The sequence below is a fragment of the Quercus robur genome, chromosome 5, assembly GCF_932294415.1.
Source record: "Quercus robur chromosome 5, dhQueRobu3.1, whole genome shotgun sequence".
Taxonomy (NCBI): Eukaryota; Viridiplantae; Streptophyta; class Magnoliopsida; order Fagales; family Fagaceae; genus Quercus; species Quercus robur.
The window spans coordinates 18,524,157-18,538,558 of NC_065538.1; the positions used below are offsets into that span (position 1 = coordinate 18,524,157).

Genomic DNA, 14,402 nt, shown 5'->3' on the forward strand with positions numbered 1-14,402 from the left:
AAGATTATTGGGCCAGCCTGGTACATTATATTCTCAGTATGAATGAAAACTATTAAAATATTTTACTTCAAACATAAATCAGATGGTACATTATATTCTCAGTATGAATGAAAACTATTAAAATATTTTACTTCAAACATAAATCAGAAGGTTCTATCTATGTTCTTTATTATTATTATTATTATTGAGATATTAAGGTTCTATGGTCTAATCCCTTCAAACCAATAAAAGATGCAGAAGATTTTTATTTTATTTTATTTTTTTAGAATATATAAAAAATATTTAGCTAAAAAGAAGGGGTAAAGCTGAAAACTGAAATTTGATCGTGTCTAATAAATTGAGCCCAGTATGACTAGTACGTGCATGTTCCCTCAGTTGGTTGGCTCAATGGAATACCTAGCCATGTACAGCCCTATTGGCCATCTAGAGTTGTATAGTACTTGAATAAAGCAATAGGAATACATTATATTGTACTTGATTTGATTCAACTTAATCAGCCAAGTAATATGTTCGAACGTCTTAACAAAGCCAATTCGAATAATTGGTCGGTTAAACAAACCTACAATCAATGGGTAATAAGTTTGTTCATGTCGTTCTTTAGCTTCAAAGTCTTCAACACCATTTCATGCACACCTAGGTTGTATTGCCACATCAAAAGGGTGGCATATAATTTTGAATTTGTAACATGATTATTGACAATATAATGTAGATTTCCTTGTCTAGTTTCTAACATTCAGGATACCAAAATTATTTTTGTATCACAGATTATATGCCTAATATTTGTGGCTTTAATACAGTAATTCTAGTAATTTAAATCTAGGAAAAGAGTCCAATCAAGAAAGGGAGATAAAGAACAATAGTCAATAGGGTAATGAGCACAAAATCTATACTTAACATGAATGGAGACAAAAAAAAATTGTATAATGGCTGAATTGCTACACCAGACATTTATACTGAAGCAGAAGGTAAAGAAAGAACAACCATCATTGCAGGAAAGAACTAATTGTTTCAATGATTTTGATGAACGCGCTATTCTGTCTCACTTCTTTTTACAGTATCTATTTGTCATTTTTCCTTGCATGATATATTAGAGGAAAAACCTGTATCAACTAGAACCAGCTACAATCTGAAAATATAATTAGGTAGATGGTTGGAGGTTGGAATTAACATACAAATAGAAGATATATAACTATTTTACCTCACTACTCCACAGCATCTAGCACGCTAGTACACAACCAATCTGCTACCACTCTAGCTGCTATAAATTTGGGAAACATCCCTTGAAGGCAGCAGAATTTGGATCAAAAGAAATCAATCAGACATCTCATCTTCAGCTTCACTATATTGATCTATGTCCTGATGTCGGGCAACCTTCTGCGGTCTTCCAAGACCATCTTCAATGTCTAACCCTCCCCTCTTAGAATTTGAAAAACTCCCCTTTGAATGGGAATAAACCTGGAAGCATAATCAAATCAATGGTATCTAAGAACTAAAATCCAAAACTCACTAGATTAAGTCAATAGATGGCTCCATGGTCATACCTCTGAATCTCTCAATTCAACTGCAGAAACAGTTGGTCTCCGCCTCACAGTCACTTTAGATGGTATGGGAAAATGCTCAACCTCGTCATTAGATCTTCCCTCTTTTGCCCTCTTTTTTCTTAAAACGAGTTTTGTTGGAAGAGGCTGCATTAAACAACAATGTGTAAAAGCTGCTGACTAACACACAAACTATTGCACAGACACACATGAATGTAAAAGTATAAATCCAGGTTGAAGTGGATACCAAATAGCGTGCTTCTGCATCATCAAATGAAACAAGGTATGTTGTGGGGTCCTCCACATCATCAAGACGAAACTATTGACGAGTGAAAGAAAAAAAAAATCAGTAAGAAATTAAATTCCAGCTTGCTGGTGTAACATGTCAAAGATATAGGCACATACCTCATAATGGTACTCGCGAACCCAAGAGAATGAGATGTCTTCGTGTTCATCATACATATCCTTGGATAACTGTGACCATAAAACATATACAAACGAATTAAATAACAAAGCTGCATGATAAAACATAAGCAATAAAAATGGCTTCAGAACCGCCTACATTAAGTACAACATATTTCAAAGGTAAAATAAGGCAATATCTACCTCATCTGGAGAAGGAACCATGTAGGCCAAAAATGATTTGTCTGTATCTGAGCCTGTTGGCACATAACTTTTCATAATGGCCTGAAAAAGGTTCATGGTAGATGAGATTTGACACATACACATCACTAGCCACAGATCAGATAATAAAAATATTACTGAAAATACTCTAAATTAGATTAGTATAAATTCAACCTTTTAATTAAATAGCGACTTTGTATTATCATATATTGAGGAAACTTACAGTGTTACAAATGTAATGTTGACCCAGAGCAGTCCAAAAAAATCTAGATCTATGTAAACTGGTAAAGATAGCACTACATTTCAGCTATGCTCCAAGTATATTATAATTTTTTCTTTTCTTTTTGGCTTGTCAAACCTCTTTATCTTATTAATCTATGAATTTGATTTTACCTATTAACTAGTTGCTTTGCATTCTATTTCTTTCCTTGATTACATGACTTTTTATTGCCACTCTTTAAGTGACTAGAAATCCTATAATTGGTTTAAAATTTCAGAAGGTAAGAAATACTGATAGTGTCAATTGTCAGTCAATATCAGAAGCTATGATCATATTGTCTCAATTGTTTGTCAATATCTGAACCTAATGATGGCCTACCATTTTCTTGCATTTCTGTAACATAATTCACTTAACTCACCTGTGATTCAAAGGCATCACGAACAGTTGGGTCCAACTTGCTGTGGATTTCTGAATCAGCCGTAGGAGCACTATCAAATGCCGCAATAACAAATCGTTCTTCAGACCTATTACCATTGCATCACATACAACGCAAACATTAATATGAATATAGTAGAATGCAATATAATTAATACCAAATGAATCATTGTGTCAACACCACATAATTATCTATACCTATCAATGAACACGTAATCTTAGAGCTGGCTTAATATTAGACAGGTTCAGAGTCATCAGCTCTTTTTTTTTTTTTTTTTTGATAAATAGTTCAGAGTCATCAACTTATGCATAGATGGAAATAAACCTAGAAACAACAATCTGATGGTCCATTCCTTTTCAATCTATTGACATTGACTGAAAGGTCTTGTGTGTGAGATGTGATACAGCGATGTGATACAGCATCACATTTACTGAACAAAAAAGTATGTAATAGCATTTAAAATCCATACCGATCAAAATCAGGCAACAAAGGCAGAACCTCAACAGGATATAAATCTTTATTACTTGCATGAACAGGACGTGACTTGCATGCCTCAAATGATGCTTCTATTTCCTTGATTTGTCTTTCTCTGAAAACCAAAAATAAATATTAATGTCTATCAGTATAAGAAAATGAACAGGTATCAAATAGTATATTCCCAGCCTAAAGATATAATAAAACAAAACCTGTTGTTAAGGTTCTCCAAAAGGTTACGGCCTCCCTTCATTTCTCTCAGTTCCTTTGCTTGTTTCTCAGTTAAAGACTGAAAAAACCAACATAGTTAGCTTAGCTATGACATTGAACCTGGGTAAATAGTTCTTCAAGAGTATAGTGTAAGTATTCAACTACCTGCTTGGTTGACTCCGTGCTAAGAGGAGATATATACTGTGTTTTGACCAGCCAGGCAACACCTTTATCAGTCGGCCTATCTTTTCTTCTTATGCCGTTATTCTTTACAGGGGTCACTGAAACATCATCACGCAACAATTCCTCATCTTCTGGATCAAGTGTCGGTCTAACACTGGGAGGGCTGATTAAACAAGTACAAAGAGATGATCAGCATTGTTATGCTATAGAAATGCTGAGGTGCCCAAAAAATTTAAGCTATCGAGAGACAATACTTGTATACACTGAGGTCAAGAAGGTCAAGAGGTATTCCCAAATCTGGCTCCACAAAAAGTTTAGGCTTGTAGGTTTTCTCCAAGGAAGTGATGGTATACTTTGTATATCTGCAAAATAGACCATAAAAATGACCACAATATTCAGGCAATGGATTTACATCATGATTCTTTGAACATATGAACAAAACAAAGAAAAAGAATGATACCCCAAAAGCTTAATGGAAAAATCCCTTAGAAAATCAGATTCCCAATCAAATTCTGCAGACCAGTTTCAATAATATTGAACTTATATAGCAACTTATACTGGAGGAGTAACAAAAGATGTCCCATCTAACCAAATTTCATGTGCCCAGGGTTTACACACGAGTGTGCTTTTCCCTCAGATGACAATTATAGACTTTTTCTTTTATGGCTTACTAGTTTACAGTTGTTTCTTATCAGTTTGTCTGGAAACTACCAAACCATAGAACCTAATCTGGAAAAGAGTCTATAATAGATGATGTTATATTTATATCAGGACTAGTGGATCATTAAATTTACAGGTGTTTAATCAGATGACAATTATTGACTCCCTTCAGAGCTCCCAAATTGTCTTCTTTGAATTATATCTGTTCTGTGATATTAAAGTATAATAGATGATCTCATATATATATCAGGCAGATTGGAAAGCTTTATGTGGTGCACTTGTTGGTTGCTTGGCACTGATGAGGAGGAAAAGTAGTGCTGGTGTGTTTACTAGCACTGATGCCAAAGCAGTTGCCCAGTCTTTCTACAGAACCTACAGGTGCAGTCTTTAGGACAGCATGATTGGAAGGTAATTCTTTTTTGCTCTCAAGCCATAGTTAATGGAGACAAATTAATAAATCCACATGAATGAACCTCAGCCTAAAACATTTTTCCGTGGGAACCTCTGATACGTCTGACTAAAAACTATTTATATTTCCTTCAACACCATCACTTAATTGAGGGTTGCAATCTTGGAGAATTCAAGAATAAGTGGCACTGCCTTCAGATTATCTTGAGCCTTGACAGTCCATTTGCAATGCCATCCTTCATTTCCTATAGCTTCTAGACACTCTCTTCAGAACATCAAGAGGGCTATTCCATTAGATGTAAGTTATGTGTGCCACCAAGACTAAGATAACATAACTCCTTTATAGTTTTCCATACACTCCCCTAGATGTAAAATTCATGCCTCACTGGATTATCACTCTTCTTCTATTTTCTTTTCTCTTATCCTTTCGTTACACCTCTCCATTGCTTTTTACCACCAGTTCCAACATGACAAGTAGCACAACAATATCAGAATCATGGCCGCTACCAAACAACCAGGGAAGATATTCTTCTTGCTCACATAAACTACATACTGGATAATTCAGCCTCAGAATAAAATAAAAGAGATTGTACATTAAATAAAGTAAACATAAAATTTATAATTCTGCAATAATATTACTTGTCATCCCAGCAACACCTAAACAAGCATAACCTAAGCAGCTGGAGTGCTCACTAGCAGAGGCATATAATGCCTACTAGAATCTAAAGATGGAAATAATGAAGGCCATGACTCAACCTTTGATTCTGGCAAGTTTATAAGTATGTCCACAACACAGAACATACACTGTAGGATACATCCATCAGTTTTTAAAAAACCAAGAATTAGAGAGAGAGAGAGACGTACTGTTCTTTATCTTTCTTTGGAGCCACAAGCTTTGGTTGTGCACTTGGATCTGGGAGTTCATTCCGAAACCTTCAAGAAGCACACAAGTAATATTGCACATAATGAGAATGTCAGTACAGGAAATGAAAAATGTTATACTGTCACATGGGAAGATTCAGAAGTATCAACTCTGACCAAAAGATCACTAGCATCTATTAATGCATTAGCACAAGTGTACGCAAATATCCCATTCTAGTACAATAGAGCATTCATAAGAAGAAATCAACTGAAAAATCCATACTTTTTTTTTTCATATATTCACCCCCCATCTGCCCTCTTACATATTCTTGATGAACTCTTGCATTTGGTGCTCCCTCTTTGTCCCAATAATACCCATATAAAAATGGTACTGCTAAATAGAGGATGATCAAAGCCATGAATTTTAAGTCCAGAGCCTCCAAAAAAGAAAACATTTAAGACACAATCCTAGGCACTATAATTAGATTAAAACTTACGCTTAAGTACATGAGAACTTTTCAGCGATCTAGGTGCAGTTTCAGTCCTAGTCCAATATTACAATTTTTTTATTGGTAATTTCAACACACTCAATAGGTTTTGAACCCACAACCTCCCCCTCCACTCATACTTGTGAGAGGAGGAAGTACCATCTAAGGAAAGCTCATTGGGCTAGTCCAAAATTACTTTTGTTTATAAATGAGAGGTAAACCGTGCTAAGAAACAAATAAGCAAATGTGAAACCAAGGATCATCATCAACATACTCACTTCAACTTGCACAAGAATGTTGTTGGTTTCTTCAATCTATTCTCAATCCTTTCACCACTCAAGAATGGAGTAGCTCTCCTCTCCCCCATCCGTGACCCAACAATCGACCCGTGCCCCTTTGCAGCAGAAGACAGCATCTGGGTCTTTTGCAGAACAGTGTTCTGGGACTCCTTCAACTGATGCCTTTGCTTCTCTTCTTGCCTTTGCTTATCAAACTCCCTCTTCTTCCTCAACCTCCTATCTTCCTCCGTCTCCACCCTCCCCGTAGGCCCATTGGATTTCTTCACCATCATCGGAGGAACAGGTGGCTTATGCTGCTGTTTAGAAGGAACCCCATGATTCGAAACCCCAGGATCACCCCTTGCAGAAGCATAAACCTCCTTGGAAGTCCCTCTATCTCGCTCATGTGATTCCCTATTATGCGGAGGAGCTGGAGCTGGAGGTGGGGGTGAACTCGGAGGTGGCGGTGGTGGAATTGAAGAACTCGGGGGTGGAGACGAAGGCGGGGGTGGCGGGGGAGGTGGGGGCTGCTGCATTGGTTGCATTGGCTGATGACTATACTGATTAAACTGATTAGAAGGGTAATACATGGGAGCTTGTGGGGGCTGTAAATTCATTGAATTCTGTGTCGGGGGCGGCGGTGGAGGAGCATAAGAAGACTCCGGAGGAGGCGGTGGTGGCGGTTGATAAGGGTACTGCTGATGAGGAGGGGGTGGTGGAGGTTGAGTCCTTGGTGGGCCATAATGTTGTTGCTGTTGCTGTTGTTGTGGATGGGGGTGGTGGTGGTAATTGGAAGTGGGATGCAATTGAGGATTGTTGAAGTTTTGAGGATATGAAGAAGAAGCAGCAGAAGAGGAAGATGGTGGTGGTGGAGGAGGAGGAGGAGCTGAGGCAATAGAGGTATCAGGAGCACTATATCCAACCCAGTTCTGATTGTATTGAGCTCTCTGTTGAGGTGGGTGTGGTTGTGGTGGCGGTTGTGGTGGTGGTGCAAGTGGGTTTTGATTTGGTGGTGGTGGTGCAAATGAGGTTTGTGGAGGGAATGGCCTGTACGAGGCCATGGCCAATTTTGAGAGAGATCACAGAGTGAAAATTCAAATTCCCAATTCTGGGTTCTCTTTGGATTAGCTTCAAAAATCAATCAAAACCCTAAAACCAAATCTTTATAATTTCAAATAAGCAACCACGATATGAGACAGAGAGAGAATTCAATTCCCAACCTTGGGTTTTCTTGGTTTAGTCGTAAAAGCTGATCAAAACCCTAGAACAGAGAGAGATAGAGAGCTCTGAAGCTCCAAAATTTTCTTCAATTTCAGAATGAACACACAGCCAGCAAGAACCCTAGGAGATTTTCAAAATTGGATTTCCGATTCTGGGTTCCAATCTCTGATTATTGAAAAGGCCCAGAGGAAGAAAAAAAAATCGAAAATTTTGAAGATTTGAGAACGAACAGAGCTTAATCAAAGCCCTAAACCGAATTGCAGATTCTAGAATCACAGATAAAAGGGAAAACCCCAAAAAAAAAAAATTAAAAAGAAGAGCTTTGATAATTTTAACCCTAGGATGAGAACAAAATTTGAAAAATTAGAGTTACAAAGTTCTCCAATTCGAAGCCGGAACTGAGTGAAAAAGCAAAACCCTAGGAGAGAGAAAAACCACAAAAATTGATAGCCCAAATCCAATTGGGAAATAACCTATTTTGATATAATGGGAGTGAAACCCTAAATTTGAGCAGTGAAGATGAACCCTTCGAAACCAGTGAATTGGTAGAATGTATATATACACTGACTACACACACAGATACAGAGAGAGTGTGTGTGTGTGTGTTTTGTGTTTGCGTATAAGAGTGACCGGAGAGAGTGTCGGAAACAAAAAATCACAGCTAAAAAAATATAAGGTTAATACAGTGAGAAAGAAAGACACACCCAAGCATACACTGCCTTACTCTATAATATTCCTTTTACGTCATGCTTGTTTTTATTTTTCTTTTTTCTTTTCTTTTCGTTTTTGTTTTTCATAAAGCACCAAAGAGAAAACTAATTTGATTCCTAAAAAGAAAATAAAAATAAAAGAAGATAAATATTACGTGACATGTTTACAATAAATTTTAAATAGTAAATAAGTTATTACTAATTTTAATTTAAATTCATTACTGATTTTTTTCATAAAATGTTATTTAAATAAGAAATTTTCTCAAAAACAAAATACTGAATTAATTACCGATATGTTTTTCTTGATAAAAATTTATAATAATTTTGTAATATTTCCAAATTAACCCATCATGTTATATTTTTGTATAGAAAATATTGAATTGCTTACAGTAATGAATTTATGTGTGAGGTGATAGGTTAATTTATAAACATTGTTAATTTGTTTTTAAATTTTTGATGTGCCCCTAAGTTTATTGTTTTTCCATATATATATATATTAGATTTTAGATAAGTATATGGAGGAATTCTATTGGGTGGTGCTTGTCTAAAAAAATGAGGGTAAATTTGTTAAGAGGAATTTGTTAAGAGGTGAAAAAAAGACTTTAATTAATTACAATCATCATCTTACATTAGGGTGATATTGTAAATTACAATATACACCTTATTCTTTGAAATTGTGTAATCGCTTTAATTTTTGTTACTTTACAATCTCCAATCTTAACATTTTAAGTAGTGTCAAAAAATATATTTAATTTAATGGTTAACCATCCACCAGAAACCGTGCGAGAATGGAAAAAATTTACACCATAAATTTTTTAGATAATACAGTGCAACTCATTCGAACTCTAGTTTAGATAATAGGTGCAAAATTTACAATTATTTTCAAATTAAATTGTTGATTACATAAAAGATCAAAGGTTGTAAGTTGTAACACGTTATATGCAATAGCCTTGTAGGCTTGTAGCTAAATTTGCTTTTTCAGGTTCTAGTGTACCTTGGAAACCTTTAAAGGTTGTCTGGTTTGAGGAAAAATATAATGCTTTTAGTATTTTATTTTCAGTTTTTTTTGGGGGATCTCACCCAAAATAAAATAGTTGGGTTATATTATTTATACTCCGTTTTTATTTTCTGTATCCACAAAATCAGATTTAAATACAAAAATTGACTAAATATTTTGGGCGTTTTTATTATTGTAAAAATGGATACAGTAACATTTTTGTTATTAAAAAAAAAAAAAAAAACCAATTTCATGAGTCCCACTAACAGTGAGTTATCTCATCAAAAACTCTCTCTCTCTCTCTCTCACTTTTTTCTGGAGCGAAGTCCGATTGGACCCATGGTCAATGCTCACTGCTAGTTGATTCCTTTTGTGTGGTGTTTGTTTTTGGGTTTATTTGTGGATTGGTTTGTTGAAATGGTTATGATGGTTGTTTGTTTTAAAGGACATTTGATGGTGGATTTGAGGTTTTTAGGAGGCGAGTTTGCTGAAATCTAATGGTGGATCCATCGCTGTGTGTTATTTGTTTTCAAGCATATCTGCCTTGATTGTGTCTAGTTTGTTGGAGGTAAGTGATTTCTAGCAAGTATGATAACTGCTAAAGGCTTCCTCTGTACTTGTATTTGTTGGGGGTTGTTAGAAAAAATTTAGAGAACACGATTAACAGAAAATTAATGCCCAAAAATAATAAGAGTTGGAAACAAAAAATGAGTACAAGTTGTAAGTGTAAAAAATGAATACAAACCCAACACAAAGCAAATAGCAACTTAAGGTCTCTCTTTTTCAAAAAAAAAAAAAAAAAATTGGTTGAGTCTCCACAGATGCAAATGTTGCAGCTTATTGTTTTACAAAGTGGTCTTTCAATTGTAGTTGTGTGGGGTCCTTTGGTGTTATGTCCTCCTTATTTGGAGGTTGCTCTTATTAAGAATTCTGGTCTTTTATAATTTGTTTGTCTATTGCTAATAACGTTTTCCTATTCATAAAATTTATTAAAAAAAAAAAAAAGGCATAGCAAATATGTATTGTGATTGTTGAAATAATTATTGACTTATTTTGATTACTTAAAAAAATTTCGCTTTTTTGTTTTTGTTTGTGTTTTTTTTTTTTTTGTTATATTTTTTAATCAAATAAACTATATATGATTATATTTTTTCATTGCTAATTGTCATGAATGATAGAATATAAATTTGATTTTAGTTATTAAAAAAAATGGTGTAACAAAGTAGGATGTGAATTCTAACTATCTCAGCATACAAGGGAATCATACCCACTAAGCTAACATCTAATATTTCTAACTCATGGCCCAAGCTCATGGACAAGCTCAGATTTTCAGTGAGGGGAGAAGTGGAAGTGATTTTTGGTGAGTGGCAGAATGCGTAGTTATTCCCTTAGTTAGTGATGTTAACTTGAAGCTCATGAACCAAGAGTTTGACTCAATTCGACCGTGTGCATCATAATTCCTTGTTATTTCCACTCAATTATCCCTGTCAATACAATTTATGATCCAATGAAAGTTGTAATCCACTACACTAAATGCTCCCATATACTCTTTAACTTCTCAAGAAAATATATTCCCTCCCTTTATAGTTAAAGTCAAGTGTTATTTTCACCTTATAATTTTCCAACTAAGCTAAGTCTGCCACAACTTTCTTCCTAATGTAAAGACCCCTAAATCCCTTCATATTTAAGACAGAAAGACAGAAAATCATGGTTTATTCAGCAGACCAATGACATCTCTATTTTGCATAAACCAAACCATATCTAGTATAAAAGGAGAATGAAAGGCAAAACATGAGGGGGCTCTCATAGACATCAATGTATTTTATTCATATCTTCTCCTTCTAAATCTCATTCACTTAGCTTCTAAAAAACCTCCTACCAAGCATGCACACACCGACTCTGACTCTCTCTTGCCCAAACAAATTCTTCTCTTACTTCATCATATTATCATCTGCAATATTTTACTTTCTTGGAACCCCAACAGAAGCTTCCGCATGCCAAGTTTATGGTCCAACTAACTTGAATGTTTTACTGTAGATTTCCTCTATGTAAATTAGTGAGAATAAGTGCTCACAAGCCTATACATTGCAAAATGTCCCACAGAATACCACTAGATGGCTCATATAACGCTGTCGACTTCTTTATCAGGTCTGACACTCCTAAATGCCTTCCACTACGACAGCATACTGTGGCAAAAGACCATGGCAATAGACTATGACAACACCATAGTTTACTAAACTTTCCTTTGTTGTTGAACTTTACATTGCTTTTTCATAGCAAAAGGAGCCTCAACAAAATACAAGATAAGTCTTAAGCATTGTTGTTTTTACTCGATCTCCTTTACATTATGAACATTATAAATTATTGTTTACTTATTTTATAAGGAAAAAAAATCTCTTTTTACATTATTCAAACACTTATAATGTTATTTCATTACGTGGGGGAAAATGCAATTGTAACGCCCAAAGAATGACCTATTGGCACTAATTTTATACTAGGCTCTACAAACTACCTTGGGTCTAACTTCTTATGTATTAGAGGATTACATGTGCATCGAAGACAAATAACAATAATAATAATCTTCAACAGAATTCCATTACCGTAATGACCTAGTGGTAAAAGGTAATAATTGAGGAATAATGACCTTCAAACTTTTCTAGTTTAATTAGTATATATATGTTTAAGACAACTTCTTTTGATTGGCTTATCTTGTTTAACAAAAACGTTCGATACAAATATAGTGTGTTTAAAAAAATTTTGGTAAAGTTATACGTGAGCTAACTAAAGAAATAAGTCATTTTACAAACTGTAGCAATATGCACTTACTATAAGAATTATTAGTTAATTTGAAGTATATATTTCTTTTCAATGACATGCGAGAAGTGCACTGAAGCACCTTACGGAAGATAGTCCTTCCTTGGAAGCCTTATACAACTATATTTTTTTAGAAAAGAAAATGATTTTTTAGATATTTTTATTTATACGCTTTTAAGGCCCATAAAGCTTTATACCTATATCAAAGCCCAAGCCCACTGTTTTATTGCAGATATAAAGCTTTTGTATGTTTGTAGCCCACATTTTGGCCCATTGGGCTGATTCTTATAGTGTGGAAAGATTCGTATCAATATTTTTATGCCATGGCCCTTAGGCCAACCGCTAGCAAAAGAGAAAAACAAAATGCCATAAACAGGCCCAGCATAAATTTTAGCTACAAACTTGGAACTAATAAGAAGAAGACATGTGTTTCTGTCGTGTGTAATGCACATGACTTAATGTGCATTGTAACATAACATATACCCATTTCATTTTATGCTACAAACATTTTGGCCCATTGGATTGATTCTTATATTGTGGAAAGATCCCTATCAATCTTTTCTATGCCGGGGCCCGCTAGTAAAAAGAGAAAAACAAAATACCATAAAAAAAGGTCAAGCACGAATTTTAGTTTCAAGTTTGAAACTAACAATTTACTCTGACTCAAAATATATTGTTTTTATCTCTGCTTTAACAAAATTATGATCTTCTTATAAAGAGAAAAAAACAATAAAAAGATAACATGTTTCTATATCATGTGTGATGCACATAACTTCATATGCATTGCAACATAACAAATACACATTTCATTTTTTTGGGCTATAACCATAGCCAATCTTTGTCCAAAGGTCAAAGAAGGTCCATCTCAATTTATTGCCCATTCATGCATTGTAAGGCCAATTGTTTCCAGCAAATTTCACAAGAAGCCTTGTTCAAGAAACCTAGTCGAATGAGACAAAGTACATGCCACAATTATTTAACCCTAGTCCAGACCCTGACCCATCAAATCGGACAAGAATTTCATGTGTCAGTTTCGTTGGAGTCCTATTGCAGTCTCTTTCTTAGCTGGCTTTGTGAAGTGTTTGTTTTTCAATAAATAAATAAAGTCCGCATCTTCAAGTAGGACGGTAAATGAACTAAGCAGACCATGAACAATTTGGATTCGACTCGGTAAAAAATTTGTTCAAACTTGAGTCTTAATTTTAGACTCATTTAATAAACAAGTCGAGCCCAAGTAAAAAAATTTGTTTACAAATAAGATTGTGAGCTATTAGGCTTGATACATAACAATTCAAGCATAGACTTATTTATAAATTTATATGTATTAATTAAATATACTCATTACACATATCTTAATAATGATATTGCCAACATAAAACCACTACCTATATTATCTTAATTTTTTCCTTCCTTTAAATTGATCAAGAACCACTTTAGACTATAGTTACATTTAAAAATAAATAAATAATTAAGTAGGTCACATATGATCATTCCTTATCAATCATCTAAAGTTAAGTTATGAAACATGTTAATATTTTCTCATTCATAATATTTACAAATAGGTATTTTTCTAGTCCTTCACCATCTAATGTAAATGTAAAAATTATATTTTGAACAATTGCTAAAGCTGTAAATAAAGCATGATGAATGAACAAATTTAATTATGTAAATTATTAATTTGAATAATGACTAATCATAAGTAGGACTAAATGCATGATAAAATGAGTATACTATTTTTTTTTCTTTTTTTTTCCCTTAATTTTAGAGATTTAAACATTTAACAATGTAATTTTTTTTAATCTCAAGCTCAAAAACTTGACCTGAGCTCGAGTTTGAGCTTGATATTAAATTTGAGTTTGGCTTGACTAATTAATCAAGCCAAGCCAAGCCAAGCCAAGCCAAGCTCAAACTTTTTAACTTTTCTACGAACTCAAGCTCAAACACTATTTTTAGGCTTGTCACAAGCTCAAGCCAAAGCCAAGCTCAAGTTTTTTATTTTTCCTGACGAGTCAAGTTTGAACATGCACTACTTGACAAAACTTAGCTCGTTTATAATTCTACTTCAAGTAAAAAATAAGAACAAGATTTTCTTTCAAGCCTATTTTAACTTTGAAGGGATTCTCCCCAAAAAATAAAACTTTGAGGGGTAGCTTCCTCCTCCTCCAACACGTTACATAGTAATCAATATATATATATATATATATATATATAAAACCGAAACCTCTGAAACTCTTACAATTTTCCACGTCATCACTATTTTCTTTTTCTTTCAGATTGTTT

The 14,402-nt window shown here is 34.3% G+C and overlaps 1 protein-coding gene across 1 annotated transcript; it reads right to left on the reverse strand.

Annotated features, from left to right (window-relative positions):
• Positions 1 to 966: 966 nt before the first annotated feature.
• Positions 967 to 8,301, reverse strand: LOC126725363 (protein PAF1 homolog). Its single transcript, XM_050430063.1, has 12 exons — positions 6,381 to 8,301; positions 5,618 to 5,686; positions 3,940 to 4,047; positions 3,668 to 3,848; positions 3,505 to 3,581; positions 3,288 to 3,407; positions 2,801 to 2,906; positions 2,145 to 2,225; positions 1,944 to 2,012; positions 1,786 to 1,857; positions 1,542 to 1,685; positions 967 to 1,455 (listed from the first exon to the last, which is right to left on the reverse strand). The coding sequence occupies exons 1-12, from the start codon at positions 7,439 to 7,441 to the stop codon at positions 1,312 to 1,314; spliced, it is 2,232 nt and encodes a 743-aa protein (XP_050286020.1). The 5' UTR covers positions 7,442 to 8,301; the 3' UTR covers positions 967 to 1,311.
• Positions 8,302 to 14,402: the final 6,101 nt, after the last annotated feature.

Bases quoted from the DNA above. Each gene is read 5' to 3' on its own strand.
- LOC126725363 (XM_050430063.1), bottom strand. From the start codon at position 7,441: ATGGCCTCGTACAGGCCATTCCCTCCACAAACCTCATTTGCACCACCA. The intron at 5,687-6,380 runs GTGAGTATGTTG...TGCTTCTTGAAG, and splicing joins ACATTCTTGTGCAAGTTGAA to GTTTCGGAATGAACTCCCAG. The intron at 1,686-1,785 runs GTATCCACTTCA...TGTTTAATGCAG, and splicing joins ATGCAGAAGCACGCTATTTG to CCTCTTCCAACAAAACTCGT.